We start from the raw sequence: 24,206 nt of genomic DNA, 5'->3' as shown, positions 1-24,206 counted from the left end.
ATTGCCTACCCAGACTGGCAGCGGCTTCTCCAAGGTTGCAGGCAAGAGTCTCTCTCAGCCCTATCTTGGGGATGCGGGGAGTGGGAGGACACAGACCTGGAACCTTCCACATGCAAGACTGCAAATGCTCTTTCCAGAGCAGCCCCATCCCCCAAGGGGAATCTCTCCCAGTGCTCACATATAGTCTCCTATCCAAATGTATACCAGTACAGACCCTACTTAGCAAAAAGAACAAGTCTTAACAAAAAGACCAGCTCTCCTCTCGTGAAATGTCATGAAACGTCGTTGAACCCATAACTCAGTAGCAACTTCTCACTGCTTAGGGAAGAGAGGAACCCACATCATTTTCTCAAGAGACCATAAGTAAAGTGTTTCATAGACCAAACATGTTCATTAGCCAACTTCAGAATAGACAATTTAAGAAATGAAATGAGACAAGGAACAAGGGAAACACTCCAAGACTAGGTTTCTCTCCACAGGGAGTAGCCCTGCAGAGATCACCAAACACTTAATTTGACAATTTGTCCCCCACACACTGAAAAAAATAATTGATCTACCTGCCAATAATTACTACCTGGGGAAATGAACGTCCAAATGAACAGGAACCATGTTTCCAGGATACTTAATCAGATTAAGGGTGGGAGAGTAACAACTTTAACATGTTCTTACATCAAATCAGGGCTTTAACCAAATCTCTAAATATGAACAGATTAGATTTGCGCAGCCCAGCTGCATGTTAATCTATTTTGTCCTCTTGGAGAAATCTATTTTCCAACATTTTGAATCATCCGTGTCGAGACGCCCTCCAGCTGAAGAGATGATTCAAGATGAAAAGGGTGAAGCTAATACAATTCCTGACATCGTCTCATTTCTCCTAGCTTGCCCAACACCAGATTTACCCCACTACATTCCTGGATGCTGGGAAGCCCAAGGCAGATGCATTCTGGAGAACTGTTCCCCTCCTGAAGGCATCAGTGATCAGGAAGAGAGTCCTTTCATGCTATCACTGCTGCCAATAAACTACAGCTTTACACTTACAGCGTGCAAATCTCTTTAGCGAGCTCCAAAACAGAAAAAAATTCTAACAAGTAATTCAGTGGCCCAAAGAGAGGTTATCAGAGTTTTTGCTGCATTGAGCAAGTGACTAGCTGGCTACGTCTTCTCCAGAGGCTGTTGCTATGTTAGCACCATCTCCCACGGCAGACCATTAGTGAAGTGGGGGCAGGGTGAGTAACCCCACTGTGATCGTAGAAAAAGTTGCACATTTGCTATAGTAAAATAGCCATTAATGACTTTGGCAAAGATTTCTTAAGAGATGGGAGAGCCGTGGGATTCTTTACTACAGAACACCATCTGCTGGCATAAGGAGGAATAACCATTTTTGGAAGCAAGATGGGTTGTTTTTTGTTTTTTTAAAGAGTATAAAGCCAGTTCTAAAGTGTCTCTAACTTACATTGTAGTGCAACTAGCAATGAGTATTATTAGCAAAAAAATAAAATAAAGAATGCAGGTTTCCAAGGATGTGAGCAAATTGCCTTATTGACATCTAAGAGACATTAAAAAGTCCTCTTTTATACTTCTGCAAATATCTTAAGACTAGAGCTCCTCCTCTCTACTTCTCCACCTTCTATTTTTCTGGAGAAATGTAGCCGCTTTCTCTTACCATGTCCTACCATTCTGCTAACTGAGCAAAGAGGCACCTTTTAAAAGTGGTGATTCTCTTTATTGAGCAGGGGAAGGAACAACTGGCCCTCTCCATCCCCAGCACAACATCCCTCCAGTGGGGACAGGGAGCCTTTCTTTCTGAACTTTTGTTGAAAAGCGGTATATAGATACCCAATGTACTGTATTCTATCACTTTAAAGACATACATTTTAAATATAGACCCCAAACATAGGCAAAACAGATGCTGACTGCAATGTATATTTGATTTCTCAATGACCACGACGATGAATATTTACACACCGCTCTTCAACTAAAGTTCTCAAAGCGGTTTACATAGGAAAATAAATGATACATAAGTAAGATGGTCCCTTGTCCCCAAAGGGCTCACAATCTAAAAAGAAGCATATGGCAGATACCAGCAACAGCCACTGGAGGAATGCTGTGCTGCGCTTGGGTCGTGCATCCTTCTCTGCTGAATGTACAGATACACTTGCTTTTACCACACAACAAAACCAGTGTCTTGGGGGATGCAAAGACTGGATACAGGAGTGAGCGATCAAACATGTACCAAATACAAGTGAAAGAAAGGCCCAGAGATTTGGGCCACGAGAACCATTTCTGAGGACAAAATGCTCCTGCTGACTTTTGCCATCTACTCTCCTAGAGACAGAAAATGGGTGACAGCATTACCACACTTACAGCTTTCCCTGTGTCATCACCCCTCCTTTATCACTACTCCACAAACAAATAGTAACTGTCTTCAAGGCATTAACGAAGATAGTTTTATATCAGCAAGCAGATAGATTTTTTTTATTATTCTAAGAGCTTATTGTCTTATCAGGAAATTTTATGGCTATGAATTTTTATTGATACTATTTTAGTAATTTTGCCTCTAAACCAGGGCTGCACGACATCAGCCCTCTTGCAGATGTTGGCTTATACCTCCCATCATCCCTGACCACTGGCCATTGTGGCTAGGGATGATGGGAGCTGTAGTCCAACAGCAGCTGGAGGGCCAAAATTGTGAAATCCTGCTGTAGGCTACCACGAGGGCTTATCTGAATCACGTGGGAAGGAGATGCATTTCAAAACAGAAAATATGACTTAAAATAAATGCTGTGGATTTTGAAAGGCAGACTGGCTTCTCCTTTTGGCTTTCTGTAGGTAGTTAAACTGTTCACCCAAGCTTGAGGTTAGTTAAGAGTTGGGGGACAGTTTTGATATCTTCTCCCACCTAATGGCACAGCGGGGGGAAAAGAGAGCAAGAGGTTGCTGGTTCGAATCCCTGCTGGTATGGGAAACACCTCTATCGGGCAGCAGTGATATAAGAAGGTGCTGAAAGACATAATCTCATACTGCGCGGGAGCAGGCAATGGTAAACCCCTCCTGTATTCTACCAAAGACAACCACAGGACTCTGTGGACGCCAGGAGTCGACACCGACTCGACAGCACAACTTTACCTTTATTATCCTCCCCGCCCCCACCAATATATCTTAGGGTGTGGTGTTTAAGTTTTACACTGTCATATCTCTTGTACGACTGCTTTTATTGTGATTTTGTGTTTTATTATGCCTGTAAACAGACAGGAGGGCACTGACAAAAGGCAGTATGTTAAAATGGAAGCAAGTGCTGGTTTCCACGTCCAGGGAGATACCACTGAGTAAGAGACACATGTCTGAAAAATCCATGTTTGTTTGTTTTTATTTGGACTGACACATTCATCGTATGTCACAATTTTCACTGATCAATGAGGTTTTAAAAAAAGAAATTAAAAACGCCAGCACTTGCCGGCTGTGTCATGGGGTTTATATAGTAACATTTTGATGAGGCATTAAAAATATTGACTCCCCTGGTCCATCACTCCCCACCCACCCCCACCCCTTCTCACAGCTTTGATTGTATTTGATAAAAAGCATGGTTTGATAAAATGCTTCCCAGCGGTTGAGTTATTTTCATTGCCACACAAAGAGGCTAACTAAAGGTTTTTGTATGGTTGTTTTTTTAAAAAAAGGCCAGGGATTACTTTAATGTAAAAAACCAAAAAACAAACAAAAAAACGCTGATATGGCAACACTACAAGTAAAGTGGGATACATCACAGAAACAGAAGTTTTTTGCAGGCAACACTGGTTGGGAATAGTAAAAAACACTTGATGGGTGAAAAACTGTGAAATGCTAAATTATATACAAGAAGAGCTAAGAGTGGCACCGAAAGACAGTCCCATGTGACTCCAAGTTTCAACTCGTCATTATCTATTGCTTATTTATTACGTAACTGTAATAACACTTAGAGACAGATGTGTAAAAATGAGACATTGTGGAAAACAGCTTTTTCGTATGAAACTCAAAATGTACGTTCATCCAACGTGGAATGTACTAAGAGTCGTCGTATTTACAGGGCTCCCTTGCAGGCTCTGCTCTACAAACCCAGCTATGTGGCCCAAGCCAGTAAGCTGTATATTTTACAGACTTGGGATAAGCCGTTTGTGAAAATCACCTGCAAGCTGCTGCTTTTTCCTTTTTCCTTTTAAATTCAGCTTCCGTTCAGAAAGAGCATCTTCTGCCCAGTCTTGTACTGCAAGGTTCCAGAAAAAGTTCGAATGCTGCAGGGGAGACAAACCCCTGGTCCTTATGAAGGACGAGAGAGTCAGTTGTTAAACTTCAACGGGTATCCAATGGCTTTTTCCAGGCACTCTACCAAGGAGCCAGCAGAAAGGAAGTCCCTTTCCACCTCCACAAATTTTATGTAGATGGATTTGGGCGAAACCCCTGGATCGACAATACAGTTCTGAGATAAAAACCCATTGATTCCAACCCACTCTTTGCTGAAGGTTTTGGTGTTTGCCTGAAAATGCAAGAACAAGCACTGCTGGAGAGTCCTGACCTCGGCAATCCCGAGGTAGCAATAGCTAATTCGGGTGGACTCCATCTCCACTTTGAGAGAGGCCTGCGGTAAGGGCATTTCCGCTTCCCCCAGCGTCACATTGTCAGGGTCCTGGCTGATGACCTCGTGTTCAGGAGAGTGAGGCTTCTCATGACAATCTTCGTAACCAATGGCATACAGCCCGGGGCTCTTAGGAATCCCTCCTGGCAATAAATATTGGACAATGTTTCCACCGGTGGGCTTGGAGTGAGCAATAGGGATCCAGTCAATCTCCATGTGGAGCTCCAGGCACCGGGCTTCGCTAATGGTGATCTCCAGGAATTTGTAGTACACATTCTTCCAGTTCATTTTCTGTACCCTGGTCATGATGATCCTGCCCTCGGGCTTCTCCGAGTTGAAGTACTCCCGGAGGCGTTTGCCGAGGGGGACTTGGGAGCTGATCTCGGCGTAATGGTAACGGATGTCCTCCTTCCACCGCGTGTTATAGCCGATGCCAAAAATGGCCAGTTTGTTCGAGAGGTGGAGCCTGGAGAAGTCTGTCCAGCTCTGAAAGAGCTCCCACTTTAACTGGACGGATTCCAAGATTTGTACAATATTCTGCATCATGTCGCGTTTCCTTAGAGGGGGGGGAAGAAACACACACACACACGGTAAGAAACCAAAAGCTTTAGAAGAGCACAACAGGAAATATGACCCTGGAACATCAAGTCTCATCAAACAGTGTCTGCAGAAACAGATGGTGGGGGTTAACATCCCAAGTGTGAGAAGAAGCACCCGCATTGTGCAGAGCTAGTCACACACAAGGTGGGGGGGGTCACCACTCTCTCTCTCTCTCCCCTCTAAAAGTGCCCTGTGCCACCTGGAAAATATATCCCTAGCAGTTGTGTGATCCTCAGAGACACATTTCCAGGTGGTGCAGGGAAGAGAGAGATTAGCAAAAATTCCCCCCACCCCGCCAAGAAGTGCTGCAAAGCTCAGGAAGCTCTCCGAAGCAGGATCCAGGGCTGGCCCTTTCATAAGGCGAGGCGGCCGCCTCAGGCAGTGGATTCTTGGGCAGCAAGAAGCCACCAGAGTAGCTCTTGAAGACTGATTGGATCCATGCAAGCGAGGCAAGCAACGCCTCTCTACACCTGCTTGCAAGAAGCACCAGGAGAGATGGGGAGGCTGCTGGCAACCTGTCTCCCCCTCCTTGCCCTCGTGCCACTTTCAAAGCTTGTGCGGGGCCATTTTGAAAGGGGGTGGCTTCACCAGGAGCAGCCAGGGACAACAAGGCAGCCTTGGACACCTTGCCTTGGGCCCCACTGTACCCGGGGCTACTCCTGGCAGCGATGTCGCTTCTTGGCACACAGCCAGGCCTGCTCAACTTCAGCCCTCCTGCAGATGTTGGCCTACAACTCCCATAATCCCTGGCTGTTGGCTACTGTGGCTGGGGATTATGGGAGTTGTCATCCAAAAACAGCTGCGGGGGGGGGGGGGGGGGGCTACGTTGAGCAGGCCTGGCACACACTAAGGATGTTGGCCACTGTGTTGGGCCTTATTGAACTTAAATTTTACAGATTTAAGATGGCTGCAGCTGAGCATTTGCCCCACTGGCAGTGGATGCTGAAGTTCAGGCTGGCTGGCATGAGCGGGGCAAAGCAGGTCCCAGCCTGAAGGCTGGGCTTACAAATGGGTACAGGTTCTGGGAAAGCAGATTTAGTCAATAGGCATGCCATCCAGTATAGTTTGGACTGGCCTACAGATCCTGCCCAGGTGAAACCACAGGCAGTTTACTCAACAGCAGGCCTAGAAGACATGACTAAATGTTGGGTATCAAACTAGGATGTGCACGCATTCCAATTGTGCTTTACGGGCCAACCGTAGCAACTATTAATCAGCTGCAAGGAATTTAGTACACTACCGGTAGTTACTATTGATATGTCAGGAGCTGAATATGGCAGGCACTGATTTTACTGCTCTCCTCACCACATCAAACCAATCCACTTGTGTTTCTTTTTTAGATTGGGGACAGGGAGTCATTTTACTTACATCTATGTAAACCGCTTTGGGAACTTTTGTTGAGAAATGGTATATAAATATTTGTCGTATTCATATTCCTCAGGCAAAGCCCGCTTTGGGCTCTGCACCCAACATATAATGAAGTCATTCATAAATCTAGTTCCCATCAAGCTCTTACTACTACCATAGCCAAGTCGGGGTGGGTGGGTGGGGGGCATATTTAAAAAACCAAAGTTGGGGCCCAGATGATGCCACCCAACATCTGGGGGACATTCAAACAACATAATCTTGGTTCTTCTCGGTTATTGTTAGGAAAGGAGAGCTGGTCTTATGGCAGGAAGCATGACTTGTCCCCTTAGCTAAGCAGGGCCCGCCCTGGTCCTCCCATATGAACGGGAGACTAGAAGTGTGAGCACTGTAAGATATTCCCATCAGGAGATGAAGCCACTCTGGGAAGAGCAGAAGGTTCCAAGTTCCCTCCCTAGTAGCATCTCCAAGACAGGGCTGAGAGAGACTCCTGCCTGCCACCTTGGAGAAGCCGCTGCCAGTCTGTGAAGACAATACTGAGCAAGAAAGACCAATAGTCTGACTCAGTATATGGCAGCTTCCTATGTTCCTATTTCTGGGGGAAGAGCATTCATTACGAGCAGTTACTCGGTCTTTGGTTGCAGGAGCACATCTCTGTGCTAACTAGTGCCAAGTCAACGTTCTCTACAGTAGCTGATGGATCGATCTGTGGAGGCACGCCATCCACACAGTGAAAGCTGGACATGCCACAGAGCTCTCTTCAACGGTTATGAAATGTGACTCCAAGCCATCCTGGAAATGTGACTCCAAGCCATCCTGGAAAGACCGGGTGCTATATCTTCCCAACAACAATCAGGAGATGTTGTGGGGAGGGAAGCAGTGCAGAAAGTAGTATGCTGATTATGTAGCCTCCTCCTTTAATCTTTTCTTATGCCATTCCTTCAAAGAGAAACTTTGGGACAGCCTGGGTTGTTAATTTGGTGGTGGTGGGAGTGGGAGCTAAACCTCAACACACCCACACATAAATGAGTGAATGGATTCCTGGTTACTGCACAGCCCATGAACAGTATGGTTTACAGAGGGTAAATCTCTATTTTATTAGGGAAATTTTTGCTTTGATTAGGAAGAAGCTGAACAACTTCAATTACTGTCACAAATGCCTTCTGTAGGCAACACCTGTAAGAATCCTGATTCTCAGACAAGAATAATGAGCTACTTACTGTGATTCTTCAGAAGATTCCTGCTTTATCTTCAACGATTTCTTCGTAGCTGGCATTTCGTCTGAGGAAAGGTTACAAATTAGGGTTTTTAAAAAAGACCAAGCCTTGTCAACTTTAAAATGTAAGAAAAGGAAAGGGAGAGGCACTAGGCCAAATTAAAAAGGAGAAGGAACTACAGAGGCCTTCTGGGATGAACTTTTATGACTGGCCTGATGGGTTTCGGCAAGACCTTATCAACAGCTCTCGTTCCAGTAACTCTCAGTGGTCAGAAAAGGCTCGGAAAAGACATCTACTGTTCCTCGTTGCTAAACACTAGTGCCAAGGGTTTAACTACCAGTAACAGTAGATGTCTTTTCATCTCAGAGGCATTTGAGGTTTCTCTCTCTTTCTTCATTTTACTTTAAAATACGACTATAAGCATGACCCAATCCAATCTGAAGGTTGCCCAGACACACTACAGCAGCAGCACATTGTAAGTGAGAAGCTAGATTTCTTTAGCTTTTTTTCTTTTTTAAAAAAGGTACACACTTTCCGAGTTTAGGGGCATATTCTTCTTCTAACACATATCTAAAGGCCAAGAGAAGAATACTTACTGTTCACATTACTGAATGACATTTTTTATTGAGGTCACTCTGTCTTCCATATATTTAAAGGAAAACCACACACACCACATGTATTTGTATCAGATCTGGATTTGCCTTCTGCCAAACCCTGTTTGAACTAATACCGAATACAAAACGATGTCTGTAAATGCACTCAGATGCAGTTGTTACTATAACAACTGTATCTCTCCAGGCAGTCCCATAGAGCAGACATCATTTGGATATTGAGAGTCACCTGAAACTCCCCAATGCTGTAGCTTCAGTGTTGTAGGTGAGCAGTGTTTTATATAAACAGGCCCCTATATGTATAACATCTAAAGGCCAAGAGTCATGTGCATTAATGTCACTATGAGAGGATGTTACCACCTGAAAAGTTAAAGTATTTAAACTGGCCCTTTGGAAGCTGCAGTACGCCCACGTACAGCTTGGGAGCTCTTCACAAGGATCTTGACATACAGGAAGCTGCCTTATACTAACAGTCAGACCCTTGAGCCATCTAGCTCAGGACTGTCCACACAGACTGGCAGCAGCACGCCAAGGTTTCAGGCAGGAGTCTTTCCCAGCCCTTCCCGGTGATGCTGCCAGGGATTGAACCTGACACCTTCTGCATGCCAAGCAGATGCTTTAGCACTGAACTACAACTGCAGTCCCAAGCATTACTACTACAATGAGTATTTATATACTGCTTTTCAACAAAAGTTCCCACGGCGGTTTACATAGGGAAATAATAAAATAAATAAGATGGATCCCTGTCCCAAAGCGTTCAAAATCTAAAAGAGAAACGTGAGATAAACAGCAGCAACAGCCACTGGAGGAAGCAGACATAAGTGTATGCCAGATCTCAATAAGTGGATCTAGGAGCCAGCCCAAAATATTTGGATCAACACACACTTGATAAAACTACCAGACTTTGTGATGATCAGTGTGTGTGGGGGGGGGGGGGCTAAATGGGCTTCTCTTTACAAGTAACATACTTAGAACAGAAAGCAGGGCTGCCTGGGACAAATAAAGATTTGATAACTAACTCTACTTCTGAATATCTTAGTCGGAGTACCACAGTCAAATTTCTAGGCACCATGGCTCCCTGGCCCCTGGGAATAAGCTTCCTTATTCAAACTGATACGCCTAAGTCTCAACCTTCAAGTACTTGCAACAGCATTATGGTTACTCCATGTTTGCACCTCGGTTTGTGTGTGATGCTGGCCAGCAAGAGTCTAAGTAGCACCAAATAAAACACCACAGTATGAAGAAAGTGAGAGACTTCTTACCCAACTCTTGTTCTCCGGACTGGTAGCAATGGAGATCCTGGCTATGGTTCCCCCATTCGTCCTGTGAGTACTCCTCCATCGTGCTGCCATCTGACTCCAGCTCTTGGTAGAGGCCACTGCTGTTGATAAGCACAGGTTGGCAGGGTTGAGAGTCCCATCCTCCTTGACCAAACACCTGTTCCAACTGTTCAAATGTGTAACTGCTTTTCCTCTTCCCAACACCGTGCTCTTTCACCCGACTGTAACACCTGCGGAGGGTCTAGGACACAAAAGGAAGCCGTTAGTCTGGACTGGCTCACCAGGACTCCTAAATATGCTATGCAGTCTGCAGTCATCTCTAGCTTGGGCTGAGCAATGTTTCTGCCACATATACAAAGCGGGTGCTTCCAAGTAGCCCTATAATCAGGTTGAATCTCCGCAGCCACTTAAACATTTCACAGGCATGAACTGTCACATATATCGCTTGCATGATTTACCAAATGCCAACGTAAATTATGCGATAATCAGTCTAAGACCTCAGTTTTATTTGGTCTTCTCTACTGCCAAGGCTTTTCCTCTTACAGTCCCCAGACTTGCTCTCTGATGCAGAACTACATCCCAGTCAGATACCGACAAGCCCATAAGATGCACACCTTTACAAAAAGGAGGAGAAAGAACAGCTACTGTTGTTCCCAGAGTTTGGAGAAGAAGATTAGGGGAAGGGAGAGAGATAGAAACAGGAGTCACCAAAGGCAGACAGTCGGATCATCCCTTACTCCAATTAGAAAACATTAAGAGGTTAAAAAAATTGTTTGCCTAAACTCTTTAGCTAGTAAAATATATTACTTACATATTTTGCATCCTTACTAACTCACTCTGTCTCTTGGGAAGCTGCTGAAATTTAAAAGAGGTGAAATCAATAATGCTCTGAATTCCCACGCTCAAATATCAAAAACACACAGTACTAAGATGGTCAGGTCTAATCATAAAACATTAAACCCAACACTCCAGCCTAGATTCTGAAGCATCTTAGGCAGCAAGCCCGAATCAGGTTTGGGCCACTTTCGTTCTTGCTCTGAGGGCTCAACCCGGCTGCAAGCAGCATGCATTACACAGCAGCAAGCTTCAAGCTCTGCCATTACTTCTTTCTGGGCCTCTCCTGCTCAGTATTCAAACACCCGTGCTCAGAAAGAAAACAAAAGGTATGTGGGGGGGGGGCACATCTCTCTCAAGGTAGTCTGATGTAAAAATCGGCAGAGACAGAATACTGACTGGGGGAAAACACACCCAAGAAGCATCACGGAGCAACCTGTTTGCTCTGGCCAGAGCAAATATTGCTCCCTTTTTAAAAGGGGGATGGTAGGTAAAAACCTGAAAGTGTTGAACAGAATTAAAGGGAGGTAGGAAATGAAAACAAAGAGCAACTCCCTCTTAAGGGAACCCTATAAGGAAGTAATCTAGTTACATGGGTATCAAAGGACTTCTGCCATCTCCCAGCCCCTCTAGAAGTTTGGAATTATATTCTTACAGAGTATAACTTTCAGTGCTTGCTTCCCTCATGAGTCTACTATTACTCATATTTTTACCATGGAGTTGTACAACAGGGCTTGACACTTAAAAAAATATATATCTATATCTAGAAGCCAGTCCCAAAATTTAGGAGCCCGACACTTGACAAGATGACTGGACATAGTGACAGACACTGTGGAGGAGAAGGGTAAATGGACTTCTCTTTATCTCCTTTACAAGTAACATACTATATTTAACCATATCCAAAATGAGGTCCTCTATCCCCAGTTCTTTCCTGTAAAATATGGCGGGGGGAGGTCATCTTGAATTCAAGTCTTCTTTCTTTTGGTTAAATACAGGCATAACACCTGTATTTAACCTCCATCTTTTAAGGTGGATTTCCCAATTGTCGAGAACCCCTGTTTTAAGGCATCGTCTTAAATGCGAAGTCGTTTTCTATTTGGGTAAATATGGCACTCATGACTGAAACAGGACTGCCTGGGACAAACAATCAGTGCCCTTTCTGATTAAAAGCCCAAGGGTTGGAATCAAGTTAACAGGAATGGCCACCTTCAAAAATCTACTTTGGAGATGCAGACACGGCAAAAAAGGGGTATTGAAAGATGCTGTATTTCAACAGTCCTGAAAATTCCAGAAACAGAAGTTGGTTTTCCCTAATCCCACCATGGCTGCAATACGAGAGTTTGAAATGTTTGACAGAACACCACAAATGCCTACTCTGAGTGCAATACGTGAGAACCTAACATATAGCAGAGGAACGGGCGTTCTCCCTAGGACCATGGTCACCAACTAATTTTACTAGAGGCTGTTTTGAAGAGGGGTGGAGGATGGCCAACCAGGCTTCCACTCCCACTCCCCCAAAGCAAAGCCACGACCACAACCATTGCTTTCTCCATATACCATATTTACCAGAACCAAAGTCTAGCTTTTATCCAAGTTCTGTGATATTAAAAAGCCAGGGGCGGGCGTCGTCTTAAATTCAGAGTCCTTTTCCTTTTCGGTAAATACAAGTATAGCCTACATTTAACCTTTGTTTTTAAGGGGGTTCAGAGTTGCCTTCTATTTGGGTAAATATGATATACCCCTTGCATTTGTGTTGGCAATAGGCAGAGGAAAGGTTAGGTGGATCAGATTTGGCGTGAAGCTGCCAGTTACTGCTCTTGAACCCAACATAGTGCTTCTTAAACCTGTGTCCCCAGATGAGGTTTGGTCATAACTCCCATTATCCCCAGCCTTTGGCCATTGTGGCTGGGGATGATGGGAGTTGTAGTCCAACACCTGGGGACCCAAGTTTGAGAACCACTGCCTAAGACATTGCTTTAACATCTTTCTGTCCACATTTAGAGTGTCTCAAATCCACATCCACTTTGGAGAGAGCACTATAGCAAGTAGGCTCTAAGCCAGGGTTGATCTGGTTTGATTCATGATTTAAATTGCTTCACAGGAGGACTCGGTTTTAATGATTTAAATCACAATTCAAATTACCAGTCAAGAAGATTCTATCCAATCATCATTTTCTATAAAAGTACCTTCTTGGCATCCAATATAACCCAAATATATTTTCACAGATAAAGGCTTCATTTTTAGAAAGTAGGTACACAGTTCTCATAATGCTTTTACGTTCGGACAATCAGGCCTTATTTTTCTTTGTTGCACTGTACAGGAACTTCATTAAAATATGTAAGTGTACTGCATGTACACCATCTGCAGAATAGGACTAATCAGGTCTGTTCTCTCACATCCCCATATACTGCTGTTAACACCTTCATAGAATGTAGTTAGAAGTTATGATTAATACTCATCCTTCTAGGTTCTTTATGAATTGTGTTTTTAAAATCTGATTTAAATTTTAAAAATTGATTTATTTTTTAAAAATCCAAAAAAGAATCTAGTTTATATATATATATATATATATATATATATATATATATATATATATATATATATATCAACCCCGCTATAAACTACTTTTGCTTTTAACCCCTGAAGTTTCCTCAACCAGAATAGCCTCCGCCTTCTATTTCCTCCTATTAAAAGAAAATATTTTGAAAATGTTTGTGTAAAAAAAAAAATCCATATACCTTTCAAACACAGAAACAAACAGGACCATCCGTGTTCAGTAGGGAGAAGACCAAGACATTTATCCCGAAGAAATTGATCACATACACCTTAGCATGTTCTAAATAAAAACAGGCGTTCTTGTTTGGTCCATTTCATCTCCTCCAAACCTTACTATGTCAACTTGCAGGGGGGGGGGGGAGAGGGGGGCTATGTAAAACCTGAAGTGTTGCTAATCATAATTAAAGAACAGGTTTTATGCCTCTACACACTTTCTAGCTTTTCCAGCAAGCGGCACAACCCACTCACAGCAAAGAACTTTGTTTCAAGACTTAATCCCACAGGGAGGTCAATAGCTCTAAATCCGCCCAAATCCACATACTTCTGCTTAGCTGTGTTACAGAGAGTTGATTATCTAGCTAAGCAACAGAATATTACAGCAGATCTAATGCAGATTCATTAGAGAGGATAATAAAAGCATTTAACAGCCCAGCTAAAAACAAACAATGTCTGGAGCACAATTAGCCAAGAAATCTTAATATGCTCTGATGAGGTCTTTGGGGAGTCCCAACATCCAAAGGCAAACATTTGGGGCTCACTTTAGCATTTCAAAGAGGCTTTTCTTGAAGCTTGTTTCAATGCTAAGGAGGCGATTTCACAGCAACCCTGTTGGGCATTCAAGACACCATTTGAACTCAAGTACACATATGACAAAAAGGCTGCCCCAGCCAACCTGCAGAGTGCTAAAGCTACAGGTAGGCACCCCATGCAAGCCTGGCTATAGCTCTGGTGGGTCAATGACTGTAATAAAGGATGAGCTGATCTCACCTGGTTAGAACTCCCTTGACAGATCACCTGTCATGACAGCATCATTCCAAAAAAGAGGCCTCGTCCCTGTTGCCAGACAGACAAATAGACTCTACGTGGGACTGTCTTTGTATGTAGTCTGGAAGCTACCACTGGTACTGAATGTAGAAGCCGGGTTGGTCTGGGACACCTAGAGGAGCCATTTAACACTGATTCTGAAAGAACTGCACTGGATGACGATATGTTTCAGAGCGTAATACACGGGGATGGTCTGTTGCTGCCCACCACACTCTGGAATGCACTCCCTACTGAATTAGGAGCCTCCCCAGTAGGTGGCCCCCAAGGTTAGGGTAACAATGAACAAATTGTACTTTTTCTCTGTTCCCTCTAAGGCGTGTGCACGCTCACAAGTTTTTGGATGTCCGTTCAGTTCATTTTAGATCCCGCTCAGGTTGAATCAGGAAGGCCCCACTCTGAATACATGTGCGCGCACACACTGCCTTGATACTGCCGCACAGAACAAAACTGATTCCACGCAGAGATGAAAGAAATTAGAGAGACCACTAGAGGTCATGTCATTGATGTCATGTTAACATGCCATTGATGGGCAGGAAGGTCCTCCAAAGAATGTCCTCTCCCCATGGAGAAAAGGTACAATTTGTTCATTGTTACCCTAACCTTGGGGGCCACCTAATGGTGCAGCAGGGAAGTAACTTGCCTAGCAAGCCAGAGGTTGCCAGTTTGAATCCCCGCTGGTATGTTTCCCAGACCACAGGAAACATCTATATCGGGCAGCAGCGATATAGGAAGGTGCTGAAAGGCATCATCTCATACTGTGCGGAAGATCAATGATTCCTCTCAGTGTCTTTTTTGAGGGGGGGCATTCCCATTAGCATTTACGCTTCTACTTGCCATTTAATACCTCCTTCTCTATAAGGATATTTAGTAGCCAGCCCTCTCAGTGTTTTTGAACAAGCACAGTGTGATTTTCAGCCAGTCCTAGAATTGTTTACTTGGAAATATGCTTAAAGTTCTGCCGAAGGCTGCAGTCTAATGCCAATTTTGCTAGGGACTTGGAATCAATACTCTTTCTGACCTCCAAGACCCAGTCTTCAGAACAAGCAGCTGCTTCCTGCAGTGAAAGCGACCCATCACGATGGTTCACATGGAGCGGCTCAAAACTGAATCCAAATGGGAACCTGTCAGAGCTACCATGTTTGATACCTGCTGGAATAGTTGTGTGAGCTGCTTACTCAAGAGTAACTACAATTCGGCAGAGTGGTGAATCTACATAGGCACTTGAGCAAGACAGAACAATTTGAAATCAAATGTCCTAAAGCAGTCTGTCGTATGCAAACAAACCCGGATATCTAATTTGTGTACCTAACTAACCACTGGCTCTTTTTGAAAATTAATTACTGTAATTCTCCAGGGGAACAGAAAGCAAGTTATACCCAGAAAGGCAAATGATGAGCATTAAATTATAGGCACTAAATCAAATCTCAGATAAAACCAACTCAGCACAGCATTACAGTATATCAAGAAGGCAAGAAGGATATTTTCATATTCCATAATAAAGACATAATCAAAGAAGCTGCTTTGGACCTAGATTAACACTGTCCAGTCTTCACAGATGGCTGAATATTTGTCAGGCAATAGCTGTCCAGTATATATGGCCCGGTTTCAGTGCATACGGCTTTAGTTAAGATGTTCACAGACTTCAAATTAATACATTTTAAAGACCAGCTTCACCATTGTTTTGACTTCTTGTGTATCCCAGGCCAGTAAGTTTCCTCTATTTACCCTGCTTGATTGAAACATATTTTTTTAGAAATATGATGGAAAACTTCAAAAGCCCATCTCTTTCTAAAGCAAAATCAAAGTGAAATCGACACATTATTTACTTGGGCTTGTTCATCTTTAGCTTCTTTGGTTCTGTCATACCATTTTCTAGAAGAGGAAAAAAAAAACCACACTAAAGAATTCACAGCCCAACCTTGCCAATATATTTACACATGCCAAACAACTATTCCCCACTCCGACACCCCCACCCTCCTTAAAGTTTCAGCTCCATTTGTTGCTCATTAGCTGCTGACCCTTGCTTTGGAGTGTCAGGTCTTTTTTGTAGAACCTTTCAACACCTTCGCCATGAAAATGAGACACAAGCTTACACTGTAAGAGGTAAAACCATTTCCCCAATCTAATTCATCACCCTTCTACTACTTTTAGTCGAGGAATGCAGCACCAATTCCCAGAATCTCAAAACACTGTTCATATTTTGTTAGAGTGGTCTCAGGCCTGCATACAGTTAGGGATTGCCTGATGGCTCCATTCAAAGCTCTTGCTGGAATTATTCAGATCAGGAAGCAGAACTTGGATCTGAAAATTTGGCCACTATATTTGAGCTGCATTTGTACACAAGAGCCAAAGGGCCATACAACTCATCTCAAAGGAGGCCACTGTTTTAGACTCATAACTTCATACTTCTGTTTAATTGCACACTTTAATTAGAATCTTCTGAATTTCTCTCTTATTAAAACATTGTGCACAACAAATTCATATGGAAGAGGTTTTATAAATGTGCTCACAATTGAGAAACTATTCATAGAGGGGGGAAAGAGAGAGACACGATATGAAATCTAAAATGCTGTTGAGGGAGTTCAATTACTTTGTACAGACACTTCCCTCACTAGTTTGTGAGATGTCAGCCACAAGTCAGCCAAGTTAATTAACCTTCAACGATATAGCTGGTATCAGTGACACAGCAAGCAACCCATGTATCCCTTTCTCTAGAGAACAGATTTCATCTGCTGAGATTTGGGGGCCTGTAAAGAAGGGTCAGTAGCAGGTCTCCTAAAAGGTGGAACTTCACATATGCTTAATACAGAACTATGGGCAAGTTAAGTACAGCCTTTATGAGTAAGAGAATCAGACACTGATTCAGAGGCTTAGACACAAAGTCTCTGAAGAGACAAGCATTAGAAATCATTAATAAAGTATTAACATGTACATGGTCATAGTTTCACCCACTGTTGGAGGACTTCTCCGTGAATGGAACCCACATCTCAAATGGCACTTTGATGAGGCAAGAAACATAATTAATATAGTTTCTGTTGCAAAAGGAATTTAAGAAATTCTCAATGGTCCTTGGTACCACCACAGGAAGTTGCAACGTGTCCCACCCAGTCGTTCCATGAGCTTGGATTTGAAGCTAGGTCTTCTAAGTCCAATGCTCATTCCTGTGGTGGACAAGCGTTCTTGCTATACCATTCTTAATATTCTGAAACAAAGGGAAACTGGATTCATCCTACAAGCTAAATAATTAGAAAAATGCCCAAGGCAGAAAGTCACAGAAGAACTGGAACCCAGCAGAGATGCTAAACAAGCATAGGGGAGAAACAACATGAAAGTAATACTAAAGAATTGTGTATTAGTTTTCATTGCAATTTAATTTAAAATTAAACAATACGCTTTTAAGAACAGTTAAATCAACACTACTAACAGTATCAGTCATATAAGACTAAGACGATGGGGCACATCAGTCTAAGCAAACTTCCAGGTCTCCTGTTACACATTGGTCAAAAATACAAAGTGATTTCAATTTCAGCTAGCGTGGACACTCACATATAGCAACTATACACAGCCAAGACAAACGCTTCAGACCAACATTCGTAAAAACTCTCATCTTGCCTATAAAATGTTAGAAGCTCATCATCACCGCAGATTTGAGAGACCAAAGACTATGACCCGATGTAACAGATCTAGCTACATCCCAAGATTTCAGACAAAAGCCCTATGGTATCTGTACAGCTGCTACCAATCAGTGTGGGACATAGAGTCATTTCTAAAGTGAAATGTATTCCAAAAACTACTTCGAATACACTGCTATTCTATTCCACAATAGTTCTCTCTCTCTCTCTCTCTCTCTCTCTCTCTCTCTCTCTCTCTCAGACACACACACACACACATCTGAAAGCACTTCTTCCTTGTAAGACAGGGTATCCCAACACAGCAAAATAGGCATAGAGTAGGTACCAATTAAGCACAAGGAGCCACTAACTTGCCACAACCTTGCAATACTTCAATTCAGCTTACAAACCTTTGTTTCAGGTAAACTCCTAAGTTTACCTGAAACAATCGACCAATTACCTTCCCTTGACCAATGCTTCCTAATCAAGAGGAGCTGACAGGTCTCTGGCACATGGAACAGCTCCATTGCCAGTGTACAGGGCTTCTTGGGAAAGGGAGAGCCCCATATTGGAACTTAAGAAGCTGCATTCACTTGTTAGACCAATGGTCCATCCATCTGGCTCAGTATTGTATACACTGCCTGGTATTTTCAGGCTTTAACGTGCCTTGATAAATCCGTCTGCACAGCCATGGGTTTTTCACTTTTGTCTTTATTTATGGAAAATTGCCTCTGATGAAGCCTTTCGGTAAAACAGCTATTATCCCGGGATGGCTGTCGGTTTGGCCATTCTCCTGGCATCACTCGGCTCCTATCATCCACTATTATCAGCCACCTCAGCGCATGTTGCCTATTCCGTTTGAAAGTATGCATCATCAGCTGAATTTCAGGCATTTATGACATCTTCCTGAGCAGTGAGCACATTGGTCCTTTCCTTTGGATTTGAGCATTTACCATTTGTTTTGTATGTACTCTTTACATTTCCACATTCGAAGACATTCCGGACTCCATTTGGACATCTGCACATACGGTTTTGCGTATTGTGTTGCTGCATTTTGCAATTTTATATGGCCTTATGTTTATCCATGTTCACATGTGTATTACCGATGTGGCTGTCTGCTGTTATGTGTGTTTATAGCTGGTTTTTCATTTTTTCATAATACACATATATTGATTCCATATTGCATTCATTATTTCTTTTGTCCACGGGTTTCTTGCTATTGTTCTTGCTTCTCCAAGGTTTCAGGCAGGAGTCTTTCCTAACCTTACCTGGAGATGCCAGGTATTGAACTGGGAGCCTTCAGCATGCAAAGCAGATGCTCTGCCACTGAACTGCAGCCCCATCCCCAAAGGTGGCATACATGGGTCTCCCATCCAGGCACTGACCACACCAAGACCTGCTTAGCTTCAGCAAGATGACTGTATCATGTATGATGGCGTACGCAACCATTTGTTGCTGAACTACAACTCCCATTATCCCAATCAGAATAAACTGGGGGGGAGGGGTGTGATGGGAGTTGAAGTTCAACAGCTAGGATGCCAAAGCTTGCTTATTCCTGGCTGAGACCATCCTCTGGGACCAGCACATGTGTGGTGCTCCTGGACCACTCCCACTACCAAGTGTGTCATCAGCAATGTCAGCTTTGATAGGGATAAGAGCTAAGGGGAAGCAGACACTGGATTACATCTAGGCATGCTCTCCTCTGAATGAAGAAGAGAATTTATCTCCACTGGCACTGACATAAAACACAACACAGCAGAATACAGAAGTAAAACAGCATGCCAGAATATTTAGAGAACATAATAAGATTATGTCAGCTACAATACTAAGAAGAGAAGAGTGAATAGGAAAATAAAATCCGGGACAACAATACATCTAAGCGCTTTATTTGTTATGTCGATCGCTTTCAAATGTCCACCTATCAACTGACCCAAATGACAAACAGCACTCCAGTGAGTGACTACTTTCACAAATTCTTTGGAACCACTTATGCCAAAATAGAAAAAATAAGGACAATACTTTTGTACTTTATGTGTACTGTATGCATCTTATGCTTATGAAGAGAGCTATTCTTGTGGCAGCAAGCAAGAATTGTCTCATTTGCTAAGCAGGGCCTGCCCTGGTTTGCATTTGAATGGGAGAAAATGTATGAATACGCTGTAAAATATTCCCCTTGGGATAGGGCTGCTCTGGGAAGAGCATCTGCATGCTCGCATGCAGAAGGTTCTATGTTCCCTCCCTGGCATCTCCAAAATAAGGCTGAGAGAGATTCCTGCCTGCAACCTTGGAGAAGCCGCTGCCAGTCTATGTAGGCAATACTGAGCGAGATGGACCAATGGTCTGACTCAGTATATGGCAGCTTCCTATGTTTGTCAGTCATTCCCTGAAAGAAAGAAAATTACCCTCCGTCACTCTCCCAAAGAAAGCCACCACGGAGGGAAAAAAAACCACTTAAGAAGAGATTTGCATTCCCTCCATAAGGCACATTTACCTTAAAGAGGAATGAATTAATTCAGCTAGTAAGCACGTAGGATTTTTGCTAAGTTCAACCCATAGTTCAGGATGCAATCTGTGCCCTTCCAGAACTATTCCAAACCCTTGTCATCTGGCAGAAAACACAAGAAGATGAATAAACTCGGATGAGTTTTTATTATTCAGAGACCTCTAAAGTTAAGCACATTGAGGCATGTTTCTAATGCTCTGAGGTCTAGTTTCATTCTGCAAGAATGTGCCCACTCATTTCTCAAAAGTGAAGTCTTTACCACGTCCAATTCCATAGTCCTTCCAACATGATTAAATTTAGTGATCAAAACCCACAAATATGCCCATCTAAAATTGATTAACGTTAATGATCAAGCCTCACAAATAGAACTAAACCACAGTCTCAAGCCTGCCATTTAGAGTTAAACTTTTCTTTAAGCCTTTTTACAAAACGTATTCACTGTACTTGATCAGAGAAAGCTATTGCCAATTGCTATTCTCTGACATTTCAAAATCCAGAGTCACCCATATAACCTCTTGATCTTGCCACCCAGTTCTGGGACTGCATAAAGAAAGAGCCAGAGTCTGAAAGTCCTTTTACATCCATTAGAGTGAGCTCTGTTCTTACCAAGAACCCCAGCACAACTCAAGTCACTGCTTATCACCACTAGTACTGTGGCAACATCTCTACTGCTGTGCCACATTCCCCCTTCTGTGCACCGAGGTTTTACATTCTTGTGCATGAACCCGTCTGCAAAAACAGCATCCTGGTCTGGCAAAGAAAGAAGAAACAGAGGCCAGTGTTGTTATTTATACCTTTGCCTAACTTGAAGTCTCTAGGACTGAATCTCAAAAACGTAGGAAGCCAACTGGGTTGTCGCTCAGTTTTTGAAAAAGAGAAACACAGCATTCCACCCCCATGAAATGCTATTTCAGTCAGTCGCCACGGACCACGAGACTCACAAAAAGCCACTGAAAATTAGGAGCATATGAAGCTGCCTTGCAACGAGTCAGACTATTAGTCTGTCTAGCTCAGTATTGTCTGCTCTGACTGAAATCAGCTCTCTCTTCAACAGTTGTCTTCAAGCTTTTCAGATCCTTAATTCCAGGCTGCAAAACCTGCTTTTGCATATGTTTGTATTACCTTATTTATACCAGTATTTATACCTGTTTCTTCTAAAAAAATATTTTTCTTATCTGTAGTAAGGTCCAGTCTCTGGCATGCTTGTTGAGCAAATGAAGTTGCCTCATGCTGAATCAGATCATCAGACACAAGAACACAGTAAACTGCCTTATACCAAGTCAGACCTTTGGTCCATCTAGCTCAGAATGGTCTACAATGACTGGCAGCAGCTCTCCAAAATTTCAGACCGGAGTCTTTCCCAGCCTACCTGGGGATGCTAGAGGTTGAACTCGGGACTTTCTACATGCCAGGCAAACAGATACTCTACTATTAATACTAAAAAAAAAAAAATATCTACCACCAGTCAACAAAAGTTCTCAGCACAGTTTGCCTAGAAAGAGATAAGAAAATAAGGTGGTTTGCTACCCCAAACAGCTCCCGAGCCATCAATCCAGAAAGGATTGTGAGAGGATGGGGTTTATATAGCTTTTTTGGTGTGGTTATATGTCAGTAGTGCAGTAGCAGTTTACAAAAGAGTAGATCGAGATAGGCTGCGAATTGTACTCTTCTTCAGGAGACTACAATACAGAAAACATCCCAATGAGAATAATAAGGAATCGTTATAAAAACGATTATATATGAAGCCTGCACCCAATTTCAAAAGAGAACAAGACAAACATCAAGCACCTTCTTCCTTCCTAAGGTCATAACCATGGCTTGCTTTTTACTCGTTTTTAAAAGCGTCGTTTCACAGAGTCCCTTGGGAAACTATTCCTTCTTACCCTCCCTAGTATAGCATCACACTACAGTGGAAGATTTTAAAAAAATGAACACACCACACCATACAGCCCACAACCAGCAGAAAACCCAAACCCGAGGAGGGGCTCTCCCAACTAACGCAGAGACGCTCCGCTCTTCGCAGGGAGGCAGCCCAGGAGCGGGTGGGTTTTGCTGGCAGCCCCGGCGATCCCGGGAGATGCTGCCTCCGGGGGCTCGCCCGGGAAGCCAGAGGCAAGGAGAGCCGCCCCCTTTCTCCCCCCGCCGGGCACGGACACCGCCCCCCCCCACACACACCCCGCGCCAGGCGGCGGCTCCTCCTCCTGCGCCTGCTGAGCATCCCCGGCAGCGGCGCGTACCTTGATGCGCTCCCGGCACTGGGAGGGCGTCCGCTCGTAGCCCAGCTCGGCCAGGGCCCGGGAGACGCGCTCGTACATGGCGGGCCCGGGGGCCTTGCTGCCGAAGACGGTGCCGGCGCCCTCCAGCTGCTGGTAGCGCGCCTCCACCAGCCGCTCGTTGCCCCACACGGCGATCAGCGCGTTGGTCTCGGCCGGCGTCCACGACATGCCCCGGCAGGCGGCGGCCGAGGCGGTGCCGCCGGGCGAGAAGGAGACCGAGGGCGAGGCCCCGCCGCGGGCCCCGCCGCCGCCCCCCGCGCTAGCCCCCAGCGCGGTGGCCGCCGCGGCCACGGAGCCCAGCGCGGTGGGGCCCAGCGGGGAGGCGCCGCTGGGCGTGGAGGGGTCGGAGAGGCTGGGGTTGCCGTCGCTGAGCGCCCCCGGCGAGCCGGGAGACAGCACCTCCATCTTGGGGATCTTCAGCGGCGACTCGGCGGCGGAGAGCTGTGAGGAGCCACAGGGCGCCGCCATATTGGAGCTGCCGAGCCGAGCGGGCGGAAGTGACGGAGGGGGGCGGCCGGGCGGGGCTTCCGCCAGGAGGCAGCGCCAGCGGGAGCCGCGGACGGGGTTGGGGGCGGGAGACAGACGGACACAGAGACAGCTGGAGACGGGCGGCGCCACTGCGCGTGCGCGCAAGGCGGCGCCGGTAGGAGGGGGCGCCCGCCGGAGCACGTGCCGCTGCCGCGGCGGGTCCGCGAGTGGGCTTCGCCTTCGTGGCGCGAGGGAGAGGGGGCGCCCTGCCGGGTCTGGCCCTCCTTGGCCGGTCTAGCTCAGTTCGGTCCACTCTGGCCGGCAGCAGCGGCTCTCCGGAGTCCACAGGTTATAGGGCTTGGCGATGCCAGCGATGGAGACTCCTTGCAAAGCAGAGTCCTTTGATCTGCAAATTGGCTTTTAATTGTTTAATTGCTGTCTTAAACGTTTGAAGGAGCAAGATAGAAAAAGCAGCGACGCTTTTGAACTCTGGAAAGAAGACTTTTGAGGATCCCATGGACAGCCAGGAAAACAAACAAATGGATCATAGAACAAATCAATCCAGAATTCTCACTCTAGGCACAAATGACCAGGCTCAAACTAGCATGCTTCGGACACATGATGCAAAGACCCAGCTCCCGTGAGAAGTCCATAATGCTGGGGAAAGTTGAAGGAAAGGGAAGAAGAGGGCGACCAGCAACAAGGTGGATGGACTCGATTACAACAGCAATGAAGGCACCACTGAGAGACCTTAAAGGCCAAGTTGAAGACCGATCATTCTGGAGAGAATCTATCTAGGTGGTCACTAAGAGTCGACACCAACTTGACAACACTCAATCAATTAAATGTATCCTGTGGTGTTTTACTATTCAAGCTGACTGGCGATCAGAGTTCGGGAGGTATATAAAATGCACAAAATAAAGCCCAGTTCTCTACCACTGAGCTGCAGCCCCTTCCTGAGATACAGAAGTGCGTGCACATGAAGCTGCCTTCTGCTGAGTTGGATTTTGGGCTGTTTAGCTGCCTTTTCCCTACACCAGCAGGCAGTAGCTTTCCAGGATTACAAGTTGGGGTTTTTTTGTCATCCCCCACAACCCTACCTGAAGATGTTAGAGATAGAATTTAGGACTTTCTGCATAGTAAGCAGATGCTATGGCCCAAGAACCTAGGGGTTTGTTTAGAACCTAGGGGTTTATTTTTTTTAAAAATGAAAGTTGGAAATTATGGAGGGG

At 44.6% G+C, this 24,206-nt stretch overlaps 1 protein-coding gene across 4 annotated transcripts; it reads right to left on the bottom strand.

Annotated features, from left to right (window-relative positions):
- Nucleotides 1-3,534: 3,534 nt before the first annotated feature.
- On the bottom strand, nt 3,535-23,104 carry MSANTD2 (Myb/SANT DNA binding domain containing 2). Of its 4 annotated transcripts, none has more exons than XM_053270248.1 (4): nt 22,468-23,047; nt 9,665-9,923; nt 7,795-7,855; nt 3,535-5,165 (listed from the first exon to the last, which is right to left on the bottom strand). In XM_053270248.1, the coding sequence occupies exons 1-4, from the start codon at nt 22,972-22,974 to the stop codon at nt 4,313-4,315; spliced, it is 1,680 nt and encodes a 559-aa protein (XP_053126223.1). In that variant the 5' UTR covers nt 22,975-23,047; the 3' UTR covers nt 3,535-4,312. The 4 variants fall into 4 exon arrangements, with proteins under 4 accessions (XP_053126223.1, XP_053126224.1, XP_053126225.1 ...); XM_053270249.1 differs by lacking the exon at nt 22,468-23,047 and adding an exon at nt 10,494-11,325; XM_053270250.1 differs by lacking the exons at nt 3,535-5,165; nt 7,795-7,855 and adding an exon at nt 10,494-10,537 and having other exon boundaries at nt 9,751-9,923; nt 22,468-23,104.
- Nucleotides 23,105-24,206: the final 1,102 nt, after the last annotated feature.

The sequence above is a fragment of the Hemicordylus capensis genome, chromosome 8 (genome assembly GCF_027244095.1).
Source record: "Hemicordylus capensis ecotype Gifberg chromosome 8, rHemCap1.1.pri, whole genome shotgun sequence".
NCBI lineage: Eukaryota > Metazoa > Chordata > Lepidosauria > Squamata > Cordylidae > Hemicordylus > Hemicordylus capensis.
The sequence above is the reverse complement of the archived record's forward strand: the minus strand, read 5'-3'. Positions and strand labels throughout refer to the sequence as shown.